At 40.4% G+C, this 27377-nt stretch overlaps 2 protein-coding genes and 1 long non-coding RNA gene across 5 annotated transcripts in view; 1 reads left to right on the top strand and 2 right to left on the bottom strand.

Annotated features, from left to right (window-relative positions):
* Nucleotides 1-3862: 3862 nt before the first annotated feature.
* On the bottom strand, nucleotides 3863-10816 carry LOC103141442 (MSL complex subunit 3). 2 transcript variants are annotated; one of them, XM_007557092.2, is made up of 14 exons: nucleotides 10591-10816; nucleotides 9251-9333; nucleotides 9067-9162; nucleotides 8878-8972; nucleotides 8701-8798; nucleotides 8499-8627; nucleotides 8267-8424; nucleotides 8041-8199; nucleotides 7720-7964; nucleotides 7554-7643; nucleotides 6871-6980; nucleotides 6657-6756; nucleotides 6490-6574; nucleotides 3863-4724 (listed from the first exon to the last, which is right to left on the bottom strand). In XM_007557092.2, exons 1-14 carry the CDS (start codon nucleotides 10687-10689, stop codon nucleotides 4625-4627), a joined length of 1647 nt encoding a protein of 548 aa, XP_007557154.1. In that variant the 5' UTR covers nucleotides 10690-10816; the 3' UTR covers nucleotides 3863-4624. The 2 variants fall into 2 exon arrangements, with proteins under 2 accessions (XP_007557154.1, XP_007557157.1); XM_007557095.2 differs by lacking the exon at nucleotides 10591-10816 and having other exon boundaries at nucleotides 9098-9162; nucleotides 9251-9271.
* Nucleotides 10817-12391: 1575 nt separating this feature from the next.
* Nucleotides 12392-27377, top strand: part of LOC103141443 (rho GTPase-activating protein 6) — a 57476-nt gene continuing 42490 nt past the window's right edge. Inside the window, exon 1 of one of the 2 annotated variants that reach the window (XM_016673848.1) lies at nucleotides 12392-13221. In XM_016673848.1, the coding sequence (XP_016529334.1) occupies nucleotides 12745-13221 (477 nt within the window). In that variant the 5' untranslated portion in view covers nucleotides 12392-12744. The remainder of the gene's footprint in view (nucleotides 13222-27377) is intronic. The other variant, XM_016673846.1, reaches the window with a different exon arrangement.
* LOC107836780 (uncharacterized) lies at nucleotides 13854-15947 on the bottom strand. The gene is made up of 2 exons (XR_001662736.1): nucleotides 15054-15947; nucleotides 13854-14884 (listed from the first exon to the last, which is right to left on the bottom strand). It is a non-coding gene; the product is annotated as an uncharacterized LOC107836780 (long non-coding RNA).

Raw genomic sequence — 27377 nt, 5'->3', positions numbered from 1 at the left:
ATGAAGATCATATTTATGCAGAACAAATGATAATTCTTAGAATTATATCAGGTAGACAACAGTGTAACAACATAGACATGCACTCATGATTTAAAAGCATTTCACGTTAATCATGAAACGTACGCAGAAATTTTCTATCTCCTCTTATTTGAAATGAATTGAAACCGAGTTTGAAACCTACAAACGGAGGCATCCTTTGAAATTCCCTGGAAGACCAAACTAATGATGCAAAGTGCGCCAGAACATGGAAATACCCTCTTCTGTAAGAAGCCTAACTATATCTTAATCCTCTGCCTGCCACCAGCATAAATGCTGAACAACAGTGGGAGAAGGAGGGGGAAGAAAATCAAAAGAAAAACTGAAAAGGTTAAAAAAAATAAGAGCAAAATAAGTGGAAACAGGTATTTCTTCACATGATGATGGACCTTCCTTTTGTATAAGTACTTATGTTAGTCGTTTCTTTCTTTACTAGTGTTAAAAAGAAAACAGCACAGTGGGCGTCCAAACAGCAAGTTATCAACAGAAACATTCTTTGTTTTTTGTTTTGTTTGTTCCTTTTTTTTTTTTTTTTTCATTTTCATTAGACGCTCCATTTCCCCCCCCAGATGGTTCAGTGAAACTAAGCTCTCCTAAATGTACAAGTCAGCCATGCAGGCAGGCTGGTATTAAGGTGACAGAGACTTTCAAAAAGTTGTAGTTTAAAGCCAACAACATTTTCCATCGTCCTGGCAAATGTCGCAGTGACCCAGGTTTTCTCCTGTTGTATGAACAGAGTAATGTTACTGTAACTCGATTGGACAATAAAAGAGCACAAATACTTAACACAGATGTCTTAAACATGTAAGCTTGAATTTTAATTATCCAAGACATTTAAAATGTAGTAAGTAAAAACTCTTGAAAACTAAAAAGCATAAAATGAATTTAAAAATTATTGCTAGGTCACAAACTCATACGCTGTAACAAAATTACAAAACTTAGCGAGCATGTGAGGCCAACGACAGTTTTATACAGAGAAAAGTTGTCCCTGGTTGAACTTGAGCTCACCTGAAGCAGACAGTCACTCTGCCTAGATGTAAAACTTCTTCGGTGATTAAAAAATGAAAACCCGGCCAGAAACAACACGGGCGATGCGAACGCCGAGGCTTTTGTGTGACGGAGAAATGCAATTCCACCTATCAGATCCTTAAAGCGCGACGGTGGGTTGCGAAATGAAAGGAAATGAGAAAGAAGAGACTAAACGCGGGTGAATAATACCCTTGGTTTTCCCCCAATTCCCAGACATTCTCAGAGGACTTCCAGGACGAGCTGTGATTTATAGCCTCCATCTAAACTAATGCGGGGCTTTGTTTTGTCCGCTCTCGCTGTCCTGCTACAGGGAATCACGTCGCCATTACAGAAGCACTTGTGATTAAAATCTGATGAAACGGATAATCATCGTCAGAGTGAGCTGAGACCTTAGTTTCACTTGCATGCTTCAGGCACAGAACTTCAGAGTCAAGTCCATTGCTATATTGGCAGTACTCAACTAATTTGGCAGATCTATTGAAATGTCAACTTCAAACACTATGAGAATAATCAGTTCCCCCCTTATATTTTCAGCAAAACGTTCCAGTTTTACTCACATATTGAGAAAAGATGTCTCCCTCCATTCGGCTTTGCCAATTCGGCCTTCGGTTGCAAGAGGACGATGCTCGTTTGGAGGCCGGTCCTCTAAAGGTCTGCAGCTGATGCGGGGGGCTGTCACCGACTGTTCAGAGCTGACTGATGTCAGGTCAGTGCTGAGGTCAAACGACGTCCAGGACGAGTCAGAGGAAAAGGAAGAGCTGGTATCCACCCACTCCTCAAACAGTCTGTGTTTGGTGCCCATGGCAACTACAGTAAGACAAACCCAGCTACGCAGGGAGACAAATGCAGAGAGAGCACACTAGGAAATGTCTTGAAGAGCCAAGAGTTTGTGGACAAGTCAGAATATACTTTTAGATTGCTGTGGACTCTATGGTCAAGTGCTAGAGAGAGTAAGGACCAATAAGAATGAACATCAGAGAGTTGAGATCAGGATTTGAAGGAAGAAAAGAAAACCACTCAGACCGAAGAAGAGATAGCAGGAAGGGAAAAACAGAAAAGCACCGATGAAGATAGTCGGGGCCAAACATCCTGGGTAATAGGTGCAAGCAGCAGCACTTCACAGGCGATTGCTCACATCTCATTACATTCCATTTTTGCCCCGCAACAATTAAATTATGGGGTAATCTGATAGTGCCGGCGCAGGATAGGAAATCGATTGGCGATGCATGGAGAGGCTTGAACTCGCGGCTTCTGCGGCTACGCGATAGCGCCGGCTGAGAGAGCGTCGTCTTAGGTTGCACTGGTACGTGGTTCATTACTAGAGGACTGATCCAGGCAAAATTCAATTAAGGTTCACCACTAAAACCAATTAGACCTCTGATGTGGGGAGAACATGCTCGCCAGTTTCCCACAGGTGCAATGGGAGCGAACTAAGAGCACAGTTCTTCAGACAGGGAAGGTGGTAAAGTATAAAGGAAGAACAGAGTGGTGATCCGATTTCTTTGAAAGCTAAGCTTTAATCAGTATTGACCTTTATATCCTGTTCAGCTGTGCATATTCAGGTGAGCATACATCCATTAGACTGTATAGTCAAAGTGAACAGGAATGAATGTTTGTCACAAAGTTCAAATTCATTGTGGTTAGGGACCAAACCGCCAGCTACAATCTCCAGATACTTGGGACTTCGCCTAACTTTTCACATTGATTTCATTTGATACAAGCTAAATAAACTGATTAGATTGATCAGATAAGATTCAAACACAGAACTTTTATCTTAAAGTTCTATTTCTATGGTCCTCTGGACTCTATAGAGCAAGAGAAATTCCTATCTTGGGCCCGATTTTGCCTGCAGGCCTTGAGTTGGTTTATAAGGCATCTACTTTTCAACAAATTTATTCCCAGTTATCTTAATTTTGGTCACTTTCTTTCAAAATGCTTGCTATATTTAGCCAAGCTAAATAAAATATTTAAAAGACTTATTTGGATGCAGCAAAGTCAACTTTTCAGTGGAAATCTCTGGATAAACACGGTTCTACTTATAAAAGTCTGCTTTTAAAAGACGAATGCATTGAGTTGGACTTAACATTTATTGTGTCAGTATTAATTCTGCACTGATTAAATATGAAAAAAAAGTTTGATAAATTAAAATCTTTCTTAAAACAGAGCAAGGGGCCACAAAAACTCCGTCCAACGGCCACAATTGGCACAAGTAACTTTTTTCTTTTGTTGTAGATGTGCTCTACAAAAGTAAAAATAAAATCTGCTTATAGATGCGAACAGCACTGTTCATTTTAGACTATCATAGAAAACAAAGACTGAAACCAAAGGGGTCTCCACAATTACATTTGTTAGATTTTTACACTTTTGAATATATGTGGAAAAAATACAACCCGGCCTCACTGCCGGGGTTCATCAGCATGCAAAATGCAACCACATCCTGCACATCTTCGGCAAGCATGAGTAGAAAAAGGTGACGATTTTAGAAAATGTTGTTTTATTTATGTTTTTACAAACAACAGTCACAATAGAGGGGGGAAAAAAATCACTTCAAGGAAATGAAAAAAAAAACACCCTACAAGGTTTATAACAGATTTTAGATTATTTGCTTTAAGTTTTAGTTCCTGTCAGAGTGAAAAATAAATGGGATATGGGTATCGTGTACATATTTACACTTTCACCAAATAATCCAATTAGGTTTTTATTCATATTACATCCAGAGTGGACGAGTATGTACACAGCTTTCCAGGAGTTTACTGTGAAATCTAAAATATCTCTTTAAATTTGCTTGCTTTTTTTCCCCCTTCATATTTGATGTATTGATTTAATGTCATAAAAAATGAGTGCACCGTTAAAACAGAACACACCAGTGCTTTTTAAAGTGAAATGTTACTGGGATGAGTTATAGAATAAAACATTTTTCTTTAAAAAAAAAAAAGAAAAAAAAGGAGCAAATTTCTTTTTTGGAACGAACATTCAAAGAGTAAATTTTGCTAAAAAACAAAACAAAAAAAACAGGAGAAAAAGAATATTCACGAGCAGAAGAGTTAGAAATTGCAGCAAGATAAATCAAGGGTCGCAAGAGAAAGTCCTGTTGTAGTCTGGCAATATTCTGGGCCACTGAGAAGTGGACAAAGTCACTCTTCAGAAAGAGCTAAGCTTCCAAACAGAAGCACAATCCCCTTTCACAGGCAGGTGGAAAAACAGCAACACGTGACTCTTTACTGTGTCCTTTTTACCCCTCGTTCTTCAATGAATACTCCAAAACTGCCGTTCGGGAAGGAAAGTAGGAAAAATGCAAGAAAAACTAGGGATAGTCGCGACAACCTTCGACTTCCGCAGGTTGGAATTCGTGGAAATCGGCATGCGTTCCACGTTAGTAGCGAAGCAGAAAGGCGTAGTCCCGCGTGCGGGAGCGACGGGGAAGTAACAGGATCCACACGGCGGCAGCAGCAGGAGGAGGAAGCACGTTAGAGAAGAGCAGAAGAAGGGACGGAAATGCCCAGAGATGCTGCAGGGGGGCGGGGCTTAGAGAGAGAAAGAGAAGCTGTCCGGTTTTCCTTTAGTAAACCGGCCTCGGTTGTTTCATGTTGTAGTGGGCCTCTGACGCCGACACGTATGCAGACTCTGGAAAGAAATCCTCGTGGAACTCAGCCAGAAACCTAAAAGAGAGGTCGGAAGGGGCACAAGCAGGGGGAATGGTTTTAACATTTAATCGTTTTTGGATGAAACAGTCGGGCCACACGGTCCAGTTCACGTCATGCTGTGGTTTTTCCTAGACTTCCACCAACTCGTTCTAAGAAGCCTTACGTCCATCTCCCCTCGGCCTTTCTATACATTTTGCAGACAACCTTCTCAACGCTACATGAATTTGTTTTTATATCAGAAGAAACCAATCACTATCTGAGACAGAGTGGACATGGGAATGTCTGACCAGCAGTCGGAAAGCAGCAAAAGTATAAATAGATAAATAAAAAATCCCCCTCCCCCCTCTTCCCATCTAATCAGCAGCGGGGAAAACTAATCCGGAATCTTCTTAGTATCCGCTACTCGGCCAAATCCTCTAAATCTTGCCATCTCATCTTAGCTCCACCGGCCTTTCTAATCTCAATGCAAACAAATTATCCTCATCAGAGGAGAACTTATGAAGAGCGAACGTCGAGGCGATGGCTGCCGAAGGTAAAGGAGGTCGGAGAGAGCAGCTTCTGGTTGGTTTTCAGTCAGCGCTACGAAGGCTGATCCTCAGCTGATAATATTCACACAAATTATTTAATAGCAAGCAAATCACTCTTTGATGTGTTGTTAGAATGCTACTGAGTTCCTGTCAGAGGAGTGTCAAAATAAAGCGCACTACTACTAATGGCGATCATTCTTACGGAAGGAAAGAGGAGAGCGGGGAGATCAGCTGTGGCCAAATCCCAGCATGCACTGCGCGTCAGTCTCTGGGACATCAATCAGTTTTTGCCCACTCGGCACAATCTGCCCGGAGGCTGATTACAGAGTAGAAACACGGAGTCTTTCCCAAAAGAGTCGAGTCTGAGAGCGTGGCCAGCGTCCTGCTGAGTCCACAGCACGGCGAGCAAAATATTGATTCTAACAAGAATTAAAAACATATTAAAATAATTGTATATATGTATATAAAGTAACTTTAAATGAAACATAGAAAATGTGCATGAATAAAATTTGAAAAAAATCTAAAAAAAAAATGAAATTTTTGATATAAAAAGAAAGGAAAGCAGAAAAAAAGAATGAAAGAAAAAGTTAGAAGAAGAAAGAGACGGAAAGACCTTTGACGACTAAATCATAAAAGTATGGGTAGTAATTCATCTGCCTTTAAGAACCAGTTGATTAACGTTTAGCTGTTTGTTTCAGGCAAAGAGATGACCTTTGACCCTGCAAATGATGATGCTGCACGAGATGTTTCCCTGGCAGAAGCTGCTGGGGCTCCAGGTATTGGTATTCCACATGCATAGAAAGCAAGCGAAAACCATTTCTGCAGCTGTTTGTGCAGCCAGGAGGCCAAAAACACAAACAAAAACAAAAAAAGATAAAAAAGGAGGCATCGCACGTTCAGCTCTCTAGCGCTACCTTTTGACAGGAGGGGGGTATTGTTTGAGTTTGATTAGAGAATGAAAAGACCTAAATCCCTGAAGATCGCTAGTGAGGATTTAAAGATTAGACTCCCGTGCTTGTGTAACGCCCACTCATCTCCCGCCCTCTAACACGAGCAAAATCAAACCAGTAATGTGCAAAAAAAAAAAAAGAAAAGTTCTTCAAACTGAATTTCCTGGTATTTCAGTTTGGAGGAACTTATTTTAAGTGACTTATTTTTGTCTTGATACATTATCTCACTTATTTTTAATTTGCAAGTGAGTGTTTAGTTAAACTGATATCCAAAGTAGTGTTCAGTCAGTTCTGGTTTTGTACCTGAGGAACAGTTCCAGATGTTTGATCAGGGCTCTGAGGTTCCGCTCAGGGATCTGCATTTTCCCCAGGATCTCCGGTAGCTTCACTGCAGGGAGAGAAAGTCGGGAAATGTGAGTGTGCTGTATTTGAGTACACTGCGCTTGATGCAACCGGAATTCAGAACGGACCGAAAAGCCGCAGGAGGTGCTGGGATCCGTAGAGGTAGGAGGGTGGAGGAGGCTGGTCGTTGAGGGGGTAGTTATCAGGGGTCAGCTTCCAGCTCAGAACCTGGTGGATGAGACGATCGGGAATTTAAAAATGTATATATATGTAAAGAAAATATATATATAACAGATTTTAGCATGTTGGAGGCCTTTCAAAGGGAATAAACGGCTTCACCACCTCATTGAGTTCGTTGTTTCTGCGGCTCTCTAAGCCGCAGAAAAGTCCGCTCCTCTCTTTGCTTGGCGTCAACGGCAACGGAGATGACGAGCCACTGTGGACCGGGGTTTCTGGGTAAAGAGACGAGGGGAAGGAAATGAAAACATGAATATTGCATTTCCTCCTGCGGAACGTTGCCCCTCACCAAACCCTTCCACATTCTGCAAATAATATGAAAATGGTCTCAAATGTTTGTGCTGCTGTTATTTTAAAGATATTAACAAAAGATGCCAACCACCACAGCAATATATACAATCAAACAATATGGTGTTGAACATTTTTTGTTTGTGCCTTTATAACTTTCAAGATTAAAAAAACAGTAAACCTTTCCAGAGGCCGTCTCCTCCTCATTAACAAAAAACAAAAATTTTCATAAATTAATTGTGCCAAGTCTGGTTGACATTTGTTGACCTCTGGAAACATTAATATCTTTAAAATAATGAAGGGACAAACAAAATGTTTGATTCATAAACAAGCATGCACATGTCATTGCAATTTTGTTTAATTTGAAGAAGATTGGGGGGCCAACCTCACTCAGGTTGAATTTGCAGATGTTAGTACCAGAAGGACACTGCCATCTACTGGATTAACAACATCACTACAACCTAAAATCATTGAATAGTTCATGATTAAATCAGTCGTACTTTTTTCCAGGTTGAGGAAGAACTTGGGTTGCGCCGACGTGTCGATCAGACGTCGTTTGAGCTGTGGAGAAGCCGTAGCGCTCCCTCCACCTGTTGGTGTTTCATATTTAGACATCAGCAATCATGAATCTGATCATGAAAGAAAGAAGGTGGCGCGTTTTCCGACCTCCGCTGCTTCCCTCGGTGGGCCGATCTCCACCAGACGTGTTCCTGGTGGAGCGCCTGAGGGACTGGGACTGGGAGGACTGGTAGGAGATGCAGTCCATGTCGGGGTGGCGGCGGCGCTTCGGCGTGGGGGCTGGAGCCGTGGGCGTGGCGGCGGAGGTGTCGCTCAACGCCGGCTGGCTGTCCGTGGACTGAGGCGTTGGGGGGTTGTGAGCCGGTGGGCTCGGGCTGCGTTCTCGTTGGGCGCTGGAAAAGAAAAGAAAGGAAAGTTAAGAGTCACCCCATCACCAGAGGGGAAATGTTTTGGTCAGAACGCACATACTTGCTGGAGCTGGGCGAGGTTTCGTTGACCGTGAGGAGCAGCCTGGAGGAGCTGACTTTCTTAAACTGAGCTTGTTCGCAGGGATAGAGGAGGATCATGGGTAAGGTGAAGTCAAAAGTAATCCTCAACCCATCGACCATTTCCTTACAAAGCTCCTCGCTGAAAAACAAGCAAAAAGTTCACAAAAAAGCTGATTTCTTAACGTTAGTGGCGTCGGGGTCCTCACCTCCTCTCCGGGGGAATCGTCTGCGGGCTGCTGCTCTGCGTGGTGTTCTGCTGCCGCCGGTACCGCTCGTTTGCCATGAAGGCCTTGTTGATCGTAAAGTGCTTCACGTAGGACTCCAGGATGTGGACCACGTTGGTCTGACAGGGGACCATAACGAGCTGGAGAAGAGCGAAGGAGAAGCGTTAAAAGAGCAAAAACCCGTCACAGAAACGTCGGCGAGGTCGAGCCGTACCTTCTTCCTCTTGTTGATGTAAAAGCAGTCGTCTTCCAGTTTCTTCTTCAGAACGTCCGGGATGCTGATGTCCACATGGACCACCTTCTCCTCGCACTCTCGCTTCACATTAACCTCCGGCTCGACCCTCTTAAAAACACGAAAGGCGGATGAATACTTTGAAGCGCCGTGCCGAGAAAACAGCCCCGGCGGGACTCGTCACCATTTTGTTGACGTCTTCCGAGAAGGTGCTGTCGCCGCTGTTCGAAGAGTCGGGCTCCGAGTCGTCCCCTTCGCTGCTGTCCGAGGTCGAGATCAAACCTGACGGAGGGGGAGAGTAAAACTTTGAAACGATTGCAGACGGCAGTGGGAGATCGAACGCCGCAGACAGAGTTCTCACACGCATCATCGCTGTCCTCCTCCTTTGGGAGAGTCTTCAGAGAAGATTTGTTACCAGACTGACGACGTCGCCGCTTCGTCCATCCCTTTCTCTTCCTTAAACCGCCGGGATGAAACGGAGCAAAATGAAATTCAGAAAGCTTATTCGCGTTTTGAAATCTCTCTCCGGGTGATTAGAGCAAGAACTTACATGCGCCCCAGAGCTTTGCGAGCCAGCTTACGTTGCAATTTGCGGTTTTCCTCCGTGTCCCTTAGGACATGATCCTCGGCAGCCCAACGGTCCCAGCTGCGCAGACGCAAGCGTCAGTTTAATACAGAGAGAGTTAAAAGCTCAAAACATGAAACTAAATATGACGTGGTGAATATACCGTTACCTTCTGCTCCAACCGCTGAAATGAATCAGGTACTTTGGGACTCGTCTCCCATGTTCATCTGTACCTATCAAGACATCAAGGACCTGCAGGATCAAAAGCAAAACCTGTCAATCACCATGAAATTAAAGTTGAACAGTCACTGGTGAACAAATGTAAATCGGAGGTATACATTTACACATCCTTGTTTTTGGTTTTAGAGACATGAGGTTTCAGAATATTTCTGGTAAAAGTTGAATCTGCTTCATGAAGCATTCCCAAGCTGCAGATTTAGGCCTGTTATGAAACTTGTGCTCCGAGCTTCAGTCAAAAATATGTATCCTGATATTAAAGTAGATTCAAATTCTGGCTTAAGCTTTCAAAGTAGACCATCTTCAGTTTGGGAAGAAATTTACTGATATAAATGAACACTATGATATCAAAATTATGTATGCATCTGTATTACAATGGTATTTGATTAAAGAACTCAAAATAATACAAGGCATTAATAACGCTTCTGGCAGAAAAATGCCAAAAGTGCCTAAATATAGTATAATTAGCATTATTAATATAAAGTAGCAATATGTAGATATTTTATTTACTAGGTATTTTTTTTAAGAAACTAACTTGCGCAAATCATTAGTAATTACAAGGTTATTTTAAATCAACCAGAATATCAAGGTACAAGCAGGGATGGAAGAAATCGGGATGCTAACCCACAGCTAGCTAGCTCAGGTTAGCAAAATGCAAGATTCAAGCTGCTAATTTTCACAAAATGGTTGTCTCCATCTATTAAACAGCAATTTGCTTAGCTTATGGAAACGTTGTATGAAAAATAGTGAAATGCACGGCCGAATGGGACCTTTATTCAGCTACATAGCAAACTAAAACTTATATTAGCTGCGCAGTCGCGGTGAGTTTGTTTATTCGATGCTGACATTTAACAGCACTAAAGTCACGAGATAAATCATTATGACATTTTTTTTTCAAAGACTATAACCAATGTCTGAGGTATTGCTCAAGTTGGAAGTTCTCCTCAAATAGACTCAACTGTGTAAAACTGCAATACTACAGCTTTGTTTACGTTTTTCTTTTCCTTTTTTTTTTATTTTTTTTTTAATAAACCCAAAATCCAGCTACAAACATGTAATCGAACGCACCCGGAAACCATGCGCTTATGCAAAGAGAAACAACCCCGGTAAATTAATACCAAGAATGCATTTTTTCTTATAATGGCCTAAGTCTCCTTTGTGGTCACTCGCGGCTCCACACTGCATAAAACAGCCTCGCTTTCCTTTTGCAAATGACTCCTCTTTAGAGGGTGTAAACACCGAATGGCAACGTTAGCTTGGTTAAAATCTTACCTTAGCGTCATACAAGACTTTAGCCTTGGTTGGGTCGGGTTCAAAGCACAAGACTCGTTCTCCTTTGTGAAACTGGTATTTAATTCCCCGCGAATTCATTTGTTCATGGCGACGTGTGGGAGAGAAGGCATCGATCGGATTCTTAAACACCCTTAACCCTTTCCTTTCCCTTTCCTATGTGGGAGTTTCTCAGCTACAGGAGCCTCTGGAAAAGATGGCGCTGTTGTGGGAACACGGGGCGAAACTTTACTGCGCTGCGTTCATAGGCAGCTGGAAATTTCTACACTCAGTTGTCAACTCTAACATGTTTGAAAATACGCATTATGGTATTTTTATGTTTTTAAAAAATGGTTTTAATTCCAAAGTACTTTCTTTAGAAAAAAAAACAACAATTACGATTCAATGATTACCGCTAAAATCAGTCGCAGTCTAATGAATTTTGACGTTCCGCGCAGACGCGAAGGCAGCAGGAAACACTGCTTGAAAACTGCGATTTCAAAACCTAACCAGCAGATGGCAATATAACACGGGAAAAGTTCAAGACGCAACCAGAGTAATAAATAATTAGTCTAACTTTAAAAAAATATGATTCTATATATTATCTACATAAAATTAACCTGATTGTGTCATAAAGTGCCTGGAGATGGCAACTGTTATGAATGTATTCTATTGAAATAAACAGATTTCAGGCAAACTGAATTGAGCTGCAATTTTTTTTTCCTAAATTGATAGTCAGCATCAATAAATTCCTGAAATGTTTTTCTTTCTTCCGCTATGCAAAAGACAATGTTTATCTAAATCTACAGCTTCTGCATTTCGCCCCCCGCCCCCTTTCAAACTGTTTTTAGAAGGGTCAAATCTATCTCAGTTGTTATCAGTGTTGTGTCATGCTGTGTTGTTTGCATGTGAAAGTGTCATGTGTTGCTGTTTCAGGAGCTCCCTCAGGGCTCCTGCTATTTCCTTTCAATTTTATCATATTTTTAAACCTTTTAATATTTGATCATGCTTCAAACAAAAACTTTGTTTATAAGGATTTTATGTTTATCTTCTCAAAGAAATGCGTAATTCTGAAGTGGAATGAAAATGAACATCGTTCTCAAAACTTGCATATCATCTCCACTGTGAAACATGGGGGTGGCAGCATCATGGTGTGGGGATACTTTTCATAGCCAGGTACAGTGAAGATGGGTGAAGCGAAACATAAGGTACCCCAGTGACAAGAAATTTCTAAATGTTGATAGATATCTGTTTAAAAAGTTGTCTGTCGTTTTGAAAGTCATGTGACATGTGCTAAACGAGTTTTATTTTACCGTCTTGAGAGCAAAATGACTCTTTAGGTTGTAAAAGTTGCAGACCCTCTGCTGTCCTGAAACTTTGCATCCCTTCTCCAGCACCTGAACCTAATTAATGACTTCTTAAAAGTTACAGGAAAGTATCTATCGAATGTGATTCAACTTTTTCATACAGGGGGGAATGGATACAACCTTCTTTTTTTTTAAACTAATTTTCTAAATGACGTTCGCGTCGATCTCTCATAATCAGTCCCCCCCACACCCCCCACCCCACCACAAAAAATGATGTTTGAGGTTTTATTTACACAACATAAAAAAGAATAAATGCAAGGCAGCGCGCATGAGAAGAGGAAGAGCCATTAATCCCAGTGCTCACTTATTGTTTGGCTAATTTTAGAACACAGAAGGCTTCCCCTGACAGGTCTACTGTTACCAGACAGATGGATTAATAGGAGAGGAGGATTAATACTCCTATTTTCACCTCAGCTAAATCATGGATGTGCCTGTGCGTGACCTACTGCCTGTCTGATGACTCCATACTTACTTATAAACTGCACAAATTTATTTATTTTTTTTAAATTATTATTTCAGAGGATGAGGTTTTGGATGGTTTTATTTTCCTGCAGTTTAAAAGTGAAAGTTCAACACTGGCTAAAACACAGTTTTCTGACCACCTCCCCTCTACCCACAAGCGCCACGCACGCCCATTCCTCAGAAGACGCACACGAGAGAGTTACACTTGATCAGTCTTTACGCAGCTCTCCATGGGCTCTGCGTTCAATGGAGCGCCTCTGAACTCCAGACTTTTACTCGCTGGGGAGGCTTTAGAAAAGCTGTTGGGCTGATCCAAAGTTGAGGCGACATGTCGGCCGCGCAGGGACTTCTCAACAGCGTCTTTTCCTGCTCCTCTCCTGCCTCCAAAGCAATAGCCAAGAGGAGGCTGCGCCAAACCCGCAGCCTGGACCCGGCTATCATACGGCACTGTGGGACCGGGACCGATGGGATGAGCGGGGCGCAATTTGCGGCCGCCGACGCAGGTGCGCCGTCGGGTGCGAAGCCGGCTTTGCGCGCCAGGATCCCGACGCTGAAAGAACCCATCACGCCGTCGGTCTCCTCCCCATCCATACCTTCGGACGTTTCTCCTTCCTCCAATTTCCACTTCGACTATGATATCGCCAAGCGCCCGAAAAGGAATACCGCGGGGGATTTACCGTTTATGGTGAGGGGAGCCGGCGCTGCGCAGTCGGGGAGCACCGGCGCGCTCTTCTCGCCGCGGAGGTGGCTGCAGAAGAAAGTTCAGCCGACCTGCCCTCATGCGTATGTCGTGTGGAAATCGGAGGTAAGACAAACCAACAATGGTGCATTACAAGTTTTGTCATTTTTAAAATGATTATTTTAAAGGGGGAATTAGTTAACTACATGCTTGAATTCTTATGCCTGCTTGGTTGATGATATTGTCCTAATTTGCAAAAAAAAAAAAAAAAGATACTTTTCTCCTTTATCTTTTTGTCCATGATATAACTACAAACCTTAGGATATTTTATTGGGGTTTTATGTAACAGAGCAACTCAAAGGAGTGTGCTTATGAGGTAGAAGTAAAATGATACTTCTAATTTTCCCAAATAAGAATGCCTTCATTAGAACCATCTTCGCTTCCATTTTGCATGTAAAGGAAAAGCATCCCTTCTGCATGATGCAGCCACCACCATGCTTCACTGATGGAAAGGCGGGTTTAGTGTGATATGCATTGTTTGTTTTCTCTCTCAGTGCTTTTAATCTGATTAGTGACTCCCCTCTCCCATTTGTTTGCCATGTCTCCTTGCGTGACTTGTAGAAACTAATGCATTATTGTGCATTAAGGAATATATATATTCCTTATTTGTCATCCAGTCAAAAAGAAATTCTCACACCAAAGCTTTGTAACTCTGCATCTGAAGCAGGTCAAGCAGATCAGATCAAAAGTGAAGCTAATTGCACTGGGTTAGCTATCATAGCTTTATTTAGGGGTAACATATTACTTACTAAAAAGCACTCCACATTTCTAAGAACTGTTTTCAAAACAAAACAAACTGAAAAAACTCGAAAGCCACGCACCACTGTACTTCCACCTCACCATTTTTGCACTACTCTGTGTTGGTCATCACATAAAATCCCAATAAACCACATTAAACTTGCGCCTTTGAAGAGACAGCATGTGAGGAGGCACTTTTCTGAGCCACTGTACCTGTGGGAAAGCATAAGAAAATGACCCAGGAGCTTTTAAGGATTAAACCACTCCAACAAAAGGTGCAATGAAGTGCAGTTAGTTTGCCCCCTGCTGCTGCCATCATTGACTTTGGGGAACCTTTTGTCTTCATAAGAACCTCAAACTGAGAGTGAATGAAGCGCAGGCAGGTATGAAATCCTAACCAAAACATACTTGGTTGACTTATTTTAAGTGAACTAGGAGGGGGGTGCTTTACTGGCTGCATACTTGGCAGGAGTCCACTTGCACTGGTGGAAAGGTATGATGATTTTACTCCTTTTTATAAAGAAATTGAGGTGTTTTCTTTTTCTGCTCAGGTTTTGTTGTCCCTGTGCTGAGGGTGGAGGCGTGTGTGTGTGTGCATACACGCAGCGCTCGTTTCAGGGTCTGAAAAGAAAGTTCTCACGACTGGGAGGAGGGTCACGGGGTCAAGAACCACGCGGCCCATGTTCAGCTCTCCCAGCAGCATTTGCTTCATTCCCTGATCTGCTTCTCTTGCAGCGTGCCTCTGTTGCTTGTTTACACGCACGTGCATCCGCTCTCTGGATCCCACTATGGAGCAATAAGTGTATTTTCCATGTAGTTTCACCCCCACCCCTCCCTTCCACATTAAGGCCCACCAAGGGTAGCATGAGGCCATCAGCATGGAGTCATTGGTCCAATCCAGACCTTAAAGTTATTGCACCTCAGGGTTTCCATAAAAATCCAGACCCAAGACGTTGCTGTTGGTGTGCTGGGATGTGTTCCACTCTGCTGGCTGTGGAGAAAAATTTATTGCATAAAGGATAAACGAAGATGGTCATAGAGAGAATTGTCAAATTTGCCCAATTAGGACATGCATGCAGGGCCTATTTAAGAGAAAGGACATTCTGTCTTTGCAGCTATACTAACACAGGGGGTGCCAGAGACGGCTGTAATCTGCATACCAACGTTGTTTTCAGCTCTAGTGGAAGCTTGCTCTGTTTGTTGTAATGCTGTCTGCTCATCGGGGAAACTTTGGTCCAGGTCCAAGTGATAGCGTAGGAATGAGTGTGCCAATCCAACACCATTTGTCCGTACCTGCAGTGTCTTGATCTCTCTGGGAAAGAAACGGGCACCAATCGTCTTATCAGAAAAAAAACAAACAAACAAAAACGAGTTTTGAAACTCTAAGATGTACTGCTGGAATCTGAAATTCTGAATAATCCCGACCTATATTTTTTGTATAGTTCTTCCAAAACTACCAACAAAAGGTGAAATATAACATAAGAGATGTTTAACTGAGTCGCCCATCCACCTCACACTGTAGGAATGTTGTTTGCTAACTACTAACTAACTACTGCCTTAAGAGTCAGAACTCTTATCTGGGAATTAGGACAAATAAAATCGTAAAATCCATCAAAATAAATATTGTATCAATGTACCGCACCTGCAAAAATGAGAACATAATAAAAAAGTGTTAATTCCAGTAAATAATTTGAAAAAGTGAAAGTTATGCATAAACTTGTCATGCAGAAACGTTATGGCAAACCACAAAAGTTAACTGCTAAAGAAATTGGTTCACAGAATGCTGTATCCAAGCATATCTATGGAAAGTTTAGTGGAAGGAAAATGTCTTGTAGATGAATGTGCAAAAGGAACATAGATAAGCAGAGTACTGCCTGCATTATCAAGAGTCAGTACTTTTAGAGCCTCCACACCCAGACATATCCATGATATTGATTGTAGTTTGTTTCGAGTTGCTGGTACGTTACTTCTCTTCTTGCCTTTTGTGCTGGCAAATGTAAACATTTCATTTTTCTAGGGTTCAAACACAAAGAAACAAACCACTGTTATGAAACATGCCCCATTAACCTACATGAATTCTTTTTGATGCACCCAAGTTTTGTTTATTGAACCAGTACTTTGGACAAGGGTATAACATTTGCAGTGCTTCCAGTTAGGGATGAAGCAAATTAATTTATATCTCTGTCTCATCTTCTGTTTTTCCACGTGATTCCAAAAATGACATGACCTTCTGGGGATTTAAGTTCTGCGGTTAAATGAATCAAAATGATTGAGTTCCTCATCTATGCCAAGTGTTCAAGAGTTGAATCATCAGCAGTGCAAATAGAAGGTTCAACACATATTTTAAAGGCCTTGATGAAAGCAAAAACCAAGTGTGAACATTTGTGAGTATGACAAAACATTATTGCCACCTCCTGGCATGTATATTACACTTTTTGCAGCAGATATATTTTTTCACAGGACCAACGATACAAGTTCAGCTAACAAAACTAGCATATCATGAGAAAGTTACTTTTTGTATTTCATGTCAGAAAGTGAAACTCAGAGTAAAACAGAGTATTCTTACTGGATTTTTTTTTTTTATAGTCGAGCATTTCTGAAATGCTGAAATATGAGTGATAAAGAGTATTTATTATTTTTAACTGGAAATGTAGTAGTGTTTGGGTATCATTGTTTCAGATTTAAACATGTAGTTAACTTCCAACAGGGCTTGAATGTGATCGATGAAGGGAAAACCCTGAAATTTGTCACTACTATGTGATATATGACCACATTGGCATGACCCGTTTTCCACTTTTAAATATTTTTCCCCCAGACAGTGACATCCATGTCTATTTCAAAGACATTGAAACATACTTAAATGCTTATTTCTTCCTCATGAATGAAGCAAAATGAAGAGCAGAAGTCCAATACAAGCAGAATCTGAATTCCAGCAGAGATTTTTAATACGCAGTTGGTTTAAGTCAGCGAATTACTATCCAAACATTTGTTGAATGAAGACCCCATTGTAAATTCTTGAAAGGTATACACTGTAAATTGAGAGTGTACTCTTCATAAGGCAACCTGCCCAGATTTGTATCGCCTCATGCCTTTTTATGGAGAGAGACGAGGGCAGAGAGGCAGAGAGAGAAAGAGTTGGAGAAAGAAACACAAATGAAGGCATAATGGTTAGAAGAAAACAATGTCTGTCAGGTATGCTGCCAGTGATGGATCTCAATTGTTGCATTTTTCTATGTTGGAAGACCAATGATGTGAAACCATATATATATATTTTTTTAATACCACACAGTGATTAGTAGTGATTGGTTGTGACAACACTTGCTCTTGTGAAATAGCTAACAGATAACAGAACGGGTGATTTTGAGAAGCTGGTGAGCGCTTGCCAACTCCAAACTTTAGTCTGTGAAGAATATCCTGAAGCTACTGCTAACTTTCCTCACTAATGATATGCACACACAACTCCACACACCAGAGGGAAAGCAGTGGTCCTCTAATTGAATCCTGACTGTTTATGGAGAACCAGATGTTGACATTGTACTTCTAATTTTAGGTCTACAGCACTAACCCTAATGCTTCTGAGAAGAGACTCCATGATGGAAATTATTCAGAAAGAAAAATCTTTGCAATTTGAATACATTACTTATTGAGTGGTGGTCGTATTAAGGAGATATAAATATTCAAGACAAGGGCTTTAAAAAATGATTTGCCCTGATACAGATTACTAAAACAAGTCATTTTCACATTTTGTACAGCCTGCACAAAGCTAAATACTCTTAGCTATGCAAGCTAATAAAAACATATGCATTAAAACACTAGAAGGAACTTTTTATGCAAAAATAAGAAGTGTGAAAAAGTCAAAGAAACAGTTAATTACTGCAGTTTGTACGGTGGCAGCCATGTTGGATTCTAAACTGGAGATTTCCTGGGTACATCAGATAATCCCAGCCAGAACTTCATTGTCAGCTGATTTTTCAAACTCTAAGCTCAGAAGTGAACACTTACAATTAAAATGATCTCACTCACTCATTTCCATTTGCATGAAATCAATATTCTTTTTAAGCTGCCTTCATTTCTTCTAACTTTTTCAGTTTACCTATTACCTTACCTATACTTTTAATCATCGTTATGTTGGCTGAAGCTGTCATGCACCCAGCTGTAATGATGCCTACTTAAGTGGAGCCTTATGAAGCAGCTAGCACTGCAGTAAATCCTTGGTTTTATCTTTATGGTCCAGTCTCACTGAAATATCTCTGGGAGTGACAACTCCCTTCAAAGTCATTTTATTCTGTGAAACGTGAGCTCTGAATATGAAACATAATCAACTTCAACATTTAACCATCTGCTTTACTACTAGTAATAAAGAAGAGCATAAATAACATTTTTGAGGTTTGAAATTTGTCTGTTGGAGCAAATATTAAGGATGCATAAATACAAGAGACGCACAAAACATTTGTGGAATAATAATGACAGTGCCATGACATTCAGTCACATTGGAGGATTTTCAATGAATTGAATTGAAATCTAAACACTTTGACTAGATCACATTAAAGCTTTTATTGTGTTTTTCTTTCTTCAGAGGTCAGCATGCTCCTTTAGGTTTAGGCGGTAGGACACAATTTATGGTCCCATCACATTGTTAGCCATCAAACAAGATGTGCTTCAGCAAATTCAAGCTTGGTCTTGGGCTTTGGACCTCTCCTTAATACTTGTACTGTAAATTACGGGCAGTGATTTGTTGCTTTTATAGATTTTTTAGGTTACTCTGTGCTTTCAGACAGGTTCTGTCTAAATGATTCATTCATTCCACAGGTCTGGTAGTAATCAGGTATGTCGAGTGAAACAGAACCACAACGTTGTGGTTAATCAGCGCCAATTCCTTATTTTATCAAAATGAGCTGTGATATTTAGCATAAAAACCGTTTGAAATGATCATTCGATGACTGCTTTTCGTCTTTACTCTTGTTGTCTTTGTCCGACCTGAAACATTCAGTTATGACCGAATAAAAATATTTTCACATTATTCTCCAAAACGAATAATCAGTATTTACCTAAATGAGAGTTTGTTGAGCCATTAAGTATTCTTAATTAATCCAGTTCCATATAATGCATAGTTATCAACATCCGTTGATTTCAGCTTCATTTAACTTAGAAAGAAAGTCTGATTTTCAACAATGCACTCCAAAGTCAATCTATCTCATCTTGTAATTAATTCCTGTCTCAATTAAAAGCCCTTATTAGTCCAGTCACGCTAATGAAATGGTTCACTAAAGCAGGACAAGAACCTGTAAGTCGAGGCTACATTTACAAGCAGCTGATTCTTGGACAGACTTCAGAAACTAACGCTTGAACTTCTGAACCCAACGGCTGTCCATTTTGCCTTTCCTCCCTTATTTCCTCCCTGCGTTCCCTCAAAATGATGAGGCTGCGTTGGAGGAACAAGGCCTTCGCAAGCCGACATCTGTGGAATGCTTATGGCGAAAAACACCCCAAAAAACAATAAAATCAGATAAGGATAGGTGGTTCAGCCAAAATTCGGAAAACGTCACTGATTTTGACACGCTTGCTTCTTCTTGTGGATTGTAGATTTCTGCTGCATCAGAATCCGGTCGTAGATCACAGGATTTAGTTCAAGGAGTCGAGGATAGGATGTCATCGCTGTGTTGCAAGGGCCACCATATTTGTGAATACTGAAAATATGATGAAATACAGCTCGATTGTGTTGGCTTAAGATGAGGACTGGGGAACCTTACAGAGCTGCTTTAAAGGCAAAGTCAGACCTGACAGCTGTGGGACTCAAGTTTAAAACTGTCAGATAAATAAGAGATCTTAAGATTGTTGCACATGACATTTTAATGTTTTAAATCAAACTATTATATATATAAAAACAATCAGCCTCACTTTTTTCATGTAGTTTCAACAGCCTTGTAAGTTCATAATAGCTAAGAGAAGCTATTAGGAAAATAGAAGCTAAGAAATGGTTGATAGATTTTTTTGTGTCTAATCTATGGTTTAAATGGACAGTCAAGCTAAAGTCTGCTTTGCCAACTGAAAATTTATCCAGAGAAAATGATGAAGCACACCGGTTTTAGTGTGGCATGAGAAGTTTAGAGAAGTATCAAATCTTACAGGTTTGGGAAGTTGTTGGTTTAACAGCAGCCTCATATTTTTGACCAATGAGCCAATCAGATAAATTAAGTAGCTTAGAGAATGAACTTGCTATTTTGAGGCCATCACAGGATGATGAAATCAGCTTGTGTCCGAGAAGGACTCTAAATATATTATATAAAATGTGCGTGGAAATATGTTTTGTGTCTCGTCTCATTTGTGCTCTGTAACTGAATCCCTCTCAGGGCCGCTCTTTTTTTTTTTGGACAAGTTTCCGCGATACGCTGCTGAAGAGAACCATATGAATCAGCAGGGTTTGTTTGGCACTGTTTTGGTTCTGAGCGAGCTCACGTCTCCTCTGGGATGTTTTCTCAACAATGAAGGCAAAAGCGAGCAGCCTGAAATAGAGACGGCTGTAAAGTAAACATTAATTTCCGTAGTCAGAATCTGTCTGTCTGTTGTCGATTAAAGTTCTCCTTTGGTTCGAAATCTGCAGTGTTGAGTTACTATTTGTTTCGATAAATGCACATATGGGTGACTTGGAAGAGAATCCAAAGCCAGTAGGTGGATGATCCAATTGTCTATAGGCTAGACGTTTATCCCTTGTGTGTATTTCGTGTGTGTGTATTACACAGATGCTAATGTTCGCTAATGTGCTCTCTAATCTGGTTTGTCATGGCTCAGAGGGGGTGTAGGGATATCATGCAGTCATCTGAGGCTGTGTATAAACTGTGCTGATATGACACACATACTGAGTGAAAGTGTTTCGTAACATCTCAAAACACACTTGAACTAATCTGGGGAAAGATTAACTGACTAAATGATTGATTTAGGTAATCTCCACACAAATACTTTATTCGCAAATTCTTTTCGTGCGCCTCTTTACGTTGCAGCTCGACGTTGGACTATAAGGGTCTGGCACACTTTGGAACACTGGAAACTCTTATTATTGCTATTGCAATTTGTAACACAGAAGAAATGGGTGTTAAATTTATCATGCATAATTAAAAAGGCCACACACAGTGGAAACTATCTACATTAGGAAAAAACTGTGTTTTAGTTGGTTCTTTAATGCACCACGTAATCTGATCCTCCGAGGGGCTCCAATTTGAACTTTAACCCATCTTGCAAAAAAATTAATAAATACAAAATCTAAACGTATTAGGAGAAATGTGAAAAAGGTTAAACTCACTCTTTGGGAAGAAATATAATATGTCAATAATATTAACCCCTTAGTTTAAAACTCCGAGTCGTAATGATAACGTCTTGTCTTCACGAGAAAGACAAACAAATTAAAGATGTCACTTTTGAGGTCACTTTAACTAAGCAGAATTTACACAGGTGAAAAAGCATATAAAAATAATAATGCACTGGAGTGAAAAGCATGGGCGTAATTGTAGACACAATTTGTGGTTCAGGGCATGTTTTGAGGTGACAGTTACTTTATGGTCAAAAAACAAAAATGTCTTTTTAAATCGAACAGAGTTCTGAATGTAAACATTTAGCATCACGTTTCATTCATCGGTGGTTACCCATACCAATTCTAATAATGAAGTTTTTAACTGATAACACTTTTAGGCAGGGATCTACCAAAACTTTCTTCAACGTGTGAAACACCAAAACATGGAATTCAAGTTTGGCAAATAAAGTATCTTGAGGAGTCAGGAAATTTCAATAAAAAAACTACAGGGGAAAAAAAAAATAGCATTTTGAAATGCTACAGCACTGATTTAGCGGACTATACATGCATAAGTGGCCTTTAAAAAGATTCAGCCATTGAGTTCACAACAAAATTTGTACATACCAAGTGCTTAACCAACAGAATGTGAACACATATTTGATGCAAGTACACAATGGGCAATGGCTTTCTGGTTAATTATTTACTAAATTATATATTTTTCTTTTTTCTTAAAAAAAAAAGGAATGTACAAGGCTTTGCTGGCTGCAGGTTGTGGGTGTGTTTGTGTGTGTATTTCAAAGAAATACTTTCTGTTCATATCCTGTCCGGTTGCTGAGAAATGAGCCGAAAGGAATGATATCAATAATTTGTTCTTGATTTTATCTGCTCTGCTTTATTATCTCTGAGCTGATTTGCGAGATTTAATAAGTCCAGTAGAAGACATGCCACATATTTACTGGCCCTTGGTGCCTGCATTTTGCATTTACCATTTTATTACCTCTATCATGAATGTATAGGCTTTAATTTCTTCTTTGCATTCACTTTTGTCAATTTGACCTGTGGATCATATGTTTTTTGAATGTCTATTGATAAAAACAAACATCATACAAACATCAAACCTCTGAATATTCCTATTATGAAATACAACAGTCAAAATCAGCCTGTTTATTGTTTTTCAAGACAGAAAAGGTACCAGAGTACCTGATCTGATTTATAAAGTTTTCATTAGAAACTTGAAATTTCTGCTTTTTCTCTTATTGGCAACACAAACAAGGATCTAATGAGCATGTTTATTCCAAATATCCTAGAAAAACAGGTGAGCAATATGGATTTTAATGGCAATCCACAAAAACATGCCATCACTACTATTTTTTTTACTTTTATATTTGCTCGGGAAGTTTGGGATATGTGCACTTTAATGAATAAATCCACTTTGCACTGTATCAGATAATAATTAACAGAAATTACTAATTAAACAGTGTATTTTGCTCAGGCACTATCTTGTGTTAGCATGCCTGAGCCTCTTTCAGTGTGATAGTGGGAAGGCGGTTGCGTTAGGGAATTATTTATTTGGAATTCCAGGTTAGAGTTTTGTGCCGATGCCCCAGGGCTGGCTACTGACTCAGTGACCCCCTGATGGCTTCCTCTCCTTTTCGCCTGGTTTTATTTTCTCTGAATAGAGGCCCACTGTCTTACTTTGTTAATCTGATAGATAATTACATCTGCTAGCAGCTAAATATGCAGTTTATTGGAAAATACAACTGTGTATTTTTATCTTTGAGGGAACTTAAACTCTAAAATTTAACTTGTGGCATCACAGTGTTTGTATTAAGTCTCTGCCCTATGGGCCAGTTGGGACTACATCTTTTGTAACAGTTCCACACAAATAAATAATAATAAATCGCTCAGAAACTCGCAAATTGACTGAAGTCAAAACTTTTGACCCTAAAAGATAAAAAGCAATCCATGTCTAAATATTAAAAAGGGAAGTAAATTTAATGTGAGAAGACACGACTGACCTCCCCTCACCTCTTATGCCACCCCCGCAAAACTGCCCCATACAGTACGGAAGCAAACCTGAGAGAGACAGGCCAGGGTTCTGCAGCTATAAATAGAAAATAGCTCAGCAGAGGAATGGATCGACACGCTCAAGTTCCAGGAGGGAAACGGAGAAAGATAATGTAGCTTATAGCTGAACGTGAGAGGCTAAAGGAAACGATGGCTCATGCATACAGTATAACATACTATAAGGTGACGTTTGTGTGGGTTTAACATTAAGTCAAAGCAAAGTGCTGATAGCCATGCAATAGAAATCAGCAAGCAACATGCCAAGCTGATCAGTTTGGGGATGTTTGACAGCCATCTAGTGGACAGTTTTGGTGAAATTATTTTAACAGTTATTCATTTAATTCAACAAGTAATTATTATTCATCGTATTGTTATTTTTTTTTCCAGGCAAGATATTAATTGATATTGAAACATAGAAAGTAAAAACTGCTGGGGAAAAAAAAGAAGCATTTTTTACCAGAGAAAGTTTACAATCACATATGAAAGCTGTGGTCACTTTTGTGATCTGGCTGTTTACTTCCTCTTCAAGCTAGCTGTGGCCAGCTAAGGTAGACGGTCTGCAACCCTTGTATACCAGTGTGACCTATGGGACAACAACTTTACATGACAAGCTTCCTATTTGCAAGAGGAATAGAGTCGAAAAGTTCTTTTAGAATCGCACCAACTTTGAAAATCTCTGAAAGGCTAAATTATGATTTAATTGTGCGTTATAATTGGATTATTTATACGTTTTACTGAGCTCAAATATTATACTCTCCCTTAAGGTATAAAGTTGATGTAAAGAGCTTTTTAACCAAGAGAGGGCAGCAGTGAGCTTTCCCAATATGTACCAGGTTATTAAAACAAACCCCTTTGACTGTCTCACACACTAATGCATGTATACTGAAATGATTAACAACAATAATATGTGGGTGGGCTGCGTCGTGGCTTGCCACAGCTGCACATGTCTGTCTTCTCAGCCTCTCTGCTTCATAATTATCTCCCCAAAAACAACAAAATTGCTGATAGCAGCTGCGGCCACAGCGTACTTCCCAGTGCCCGGGCCAAACCAAACTGTTTCAAATGCACCGCGCTGGGAGAACGGAACCAAACTATTTGATCCTGGTTTGTCTGGGGTCTTTTACAAGCCTCAGACATTTCAACCTTATTTAGATAAAACCCTTTCTCTCGCAACTTTTTTTTCCTGCCCCACTTCCCTGTTAACGGAGGCCCGCATTGCAAGGTGACACATTTGTTTGGTGTTCTCATGAACTCCTGAAGAGTACACAGTTGTTTGCACTGTCAGCAACGCGTTCAGACAAATGTGCATGAAAGCGATCGCACGTCCATGCACCGACACAACGGTGCGTGTTTGCACTGTTTGAGGGAACAGAGTCACTTCCAAGCAGGGATCAGATTCTCCCCTGCAGTGCGCATTCCCAGAACATCCACGGGTGTGTGTTCAAGAGGGCATGAGTGTGTCAGCGTGCAAGGAAGGGAAGACTTATTCCAACCAAGGATTTTTAACATTAACTTTGATCTTGCCATCAGTTGATTCCTCTGTATCTATATGTTTGAATTTGTATTAATCAATGCAGCTGCTGTGTAATATTTCTATCATATTGCTACTAATGGATAAGCAAGTAAGTATGTTACCTTCAGTTGTTATGAAAGTGCTGTGTATATAAAATATGACTTTGTAATTTTATGTTTTGTAATTGGGTTTGTGGGGAAAGTGGGTGAAAAATCCTGGGTGAAAAATCTTGAGAGTAGAAAGGAATGGTGAGCGGGGGGCCGAGGTACCCTAAAGAGAGTTGGGCAACAATGGAATGGCTCACCTTTCTTCGAGTTCATAGCTTGCTTTTATAAGCCTGTTGTCACTGTGCATCATCTTTCAGTCACAATATTGAGAAAGCGGCGAAATAGGAAGCAGATGTTTTGCCTTAGTTCTGCGTCTTCTTATCTGTCTGTTTTCCTGTCCTGCTCTTCAACATTTCAGATGAAAATTAAGGGCTGAAATATGTAAAATAATATATATACATAGGAACTGTGGCATAGTCAGGTGAAAGCATCAGCCTTCTTTAAAATGAAGGCAAAGTGGCTTTAAATGCTTCCCCCTCTGGGAACAGTGGGTTGCCATAATTTGACCTAATTATAAAACAATTGTCTAAAGGAAGACTTGTTAGGTTAACGTGAGAGAGCGTGGTTAAAAACTGAAGAGCAGACGTAAAGCAGAAGTAGGGAAAGGGAGACTTGGAAAGGTAATAAAGAAGGAAGGCAAGAACGACGGGGCAGAGAAGGGAAAAGGTGAAAACACTCCACACACACATGGGTTAGATTACCTGTGGTTAGCAGGGAGGCTGCGTGTTAATGGAGATTTAAATATGTTCTGAAATGACTTACTGCAGTCGTGCAGTGTGTGACCGAATGTGCGCGTGTATAGTTTGGGGGTTTTCTTGGCTTTAGATGTTATTAAATCTTTCCATTTTCTCTCTGTTGACGGTGGAGACAGAGCTGAATAAGGTGGAAATCTATGCCAGATCCAAGGATGCTCGATTGTTTTTCTTCTGAGGCTTTAAGATGTTTTGAGGAACATTCGCTGCTTCTTAAGAACCATATTTGAATTTTTCAAAAGGAAAGCTCTTCGAGTGCTCAAATTGTCCAAAGGCAACACTTGCTAATGAACCGTGATAAAACGAGGGCGGCTCGGTTTTAAGAGCTCAGGAGAAGAAGCAGTTCCCCAAACACAAAAAATGCGTCAAGCTTTCTGTTTCATTTCATTTTTCAAGGATTTCTCCGTCCAAGTCCGCAAGCTTCCTCGAGCCGTCCGACTGCTGGGCTCAGTCTGTTGCCACGGCAACTGCTCGCTGATGTAAACACCACTGCCTGACCCCGGCAGTAGGAGTGAGAACAAAGAAAGCATCTTTCTCAAACGTAAGCATCAGGAGATAGTTTATATGTCGAAAGGCTCTGACGCAGTCGGCACAACTTCTAGGCAATGGAAAGAAAATAGAAAAAAAAATCCAAGACGTGAGGAGCTTCGGCTCAAAGCATAAATAGATTGGAAAATAGCAACGAAGTTGAGGACAGGACATCAGTTACTGCACCTCCAGCATCTGTCATGCCTGCACTGACATTACGGGAGCAAAATGTTATGCATGAAGGTGATTCACCGTAGGAGTTGCAGAGAACATTTGCATGTCTGATAACCATGGAGCACAAGTTCAACTGTGATTTCTGTGCTGAAGCCGTTTCTTGGATATTAGCTTATCTGAAAAAAACACATCTTACATAGTTCTAAGGGTAAAGACCTGAAACAAAAACTCATATCTATGAAGTATGGTCTTGTTATGGTTCATCCCTGTTATAAACATTCCTATTGATGAAGAGTGTAAAATTTATCATTTTCTTGTGCATGAAGAAGGGTATGTCTTATCCAAGTTAGTCAAATAAAATTTCACGTAATGCTGAAACCTTGGGTAGCTATCAGCTGAAGCAAGTTTAAAGACTCAACATATTGAGGTGAGGGAATCTTCATTGGTGCACACCGAGCGTCTGAGCAGCGTAGCATGACATAATGTCATGTTATTACTGCCTCTGCCTCAAAGCCGCAAGTGATTTTCTAAACACGCAGTAGATTTGATGATCATGTCAAAACATTTTGAATATTTCCACACACAAAAAAAGACCTAAAGCAACTTATTTTCCTGTTCTATTGAAACTGAAAACATCACATTAGAGGAAACATTTCTCCAAAGAATGGACTGCATCATACTGTTTTTTAAAAGCCTAACTTATCCAATCTTTTTACTTTTCTTCTGTGTTTTACTTTTCTGGGTAAGTGCTGGAGAGATCTTAATGCTCAGATTTGCTTAAAGAGAAATTATGAGTAACAGAAGATAAGAAGTTGTACAGATAGATCATTAAACTGACAGAGATATCTTCATTGAAACAGTCGCCAGGGTGCCCAAATCAAGTCCTGGAGAGCTGCTTCCCTGCATTAACGCCCCTAAAAAATTGCAATCTCTCGACATAGACAGTTGGTGAAAAACATACCTCAAACAAATTGAAGCTGTAGTTTCATGTAATTTCAACGTGGTTAAGCCTTTGTGCCAGAATTTTCAGAACAATTGCATATTATATTATATTATAT

This window comes from Poecilia formosa, unplaced genomic scaffold, assembly GCF_000485575.1.
Source record: "Poecilia formosa unplaced genomic scaffold, Poecilia_formosa-5.1.2 Scaffold83, whole genome shotgun sequence".
NCBI classification, from domain to species: domain Eukaryota; kingdom Metazoa; phylum Chordata; class Actinopteri; order Cyprinodontiformes; family Poeciliidae; genus Poecilia; species Poecilia formosa.
This window is presented reverse-complemented; position numbering and strand designations above follow the sequence as displayed.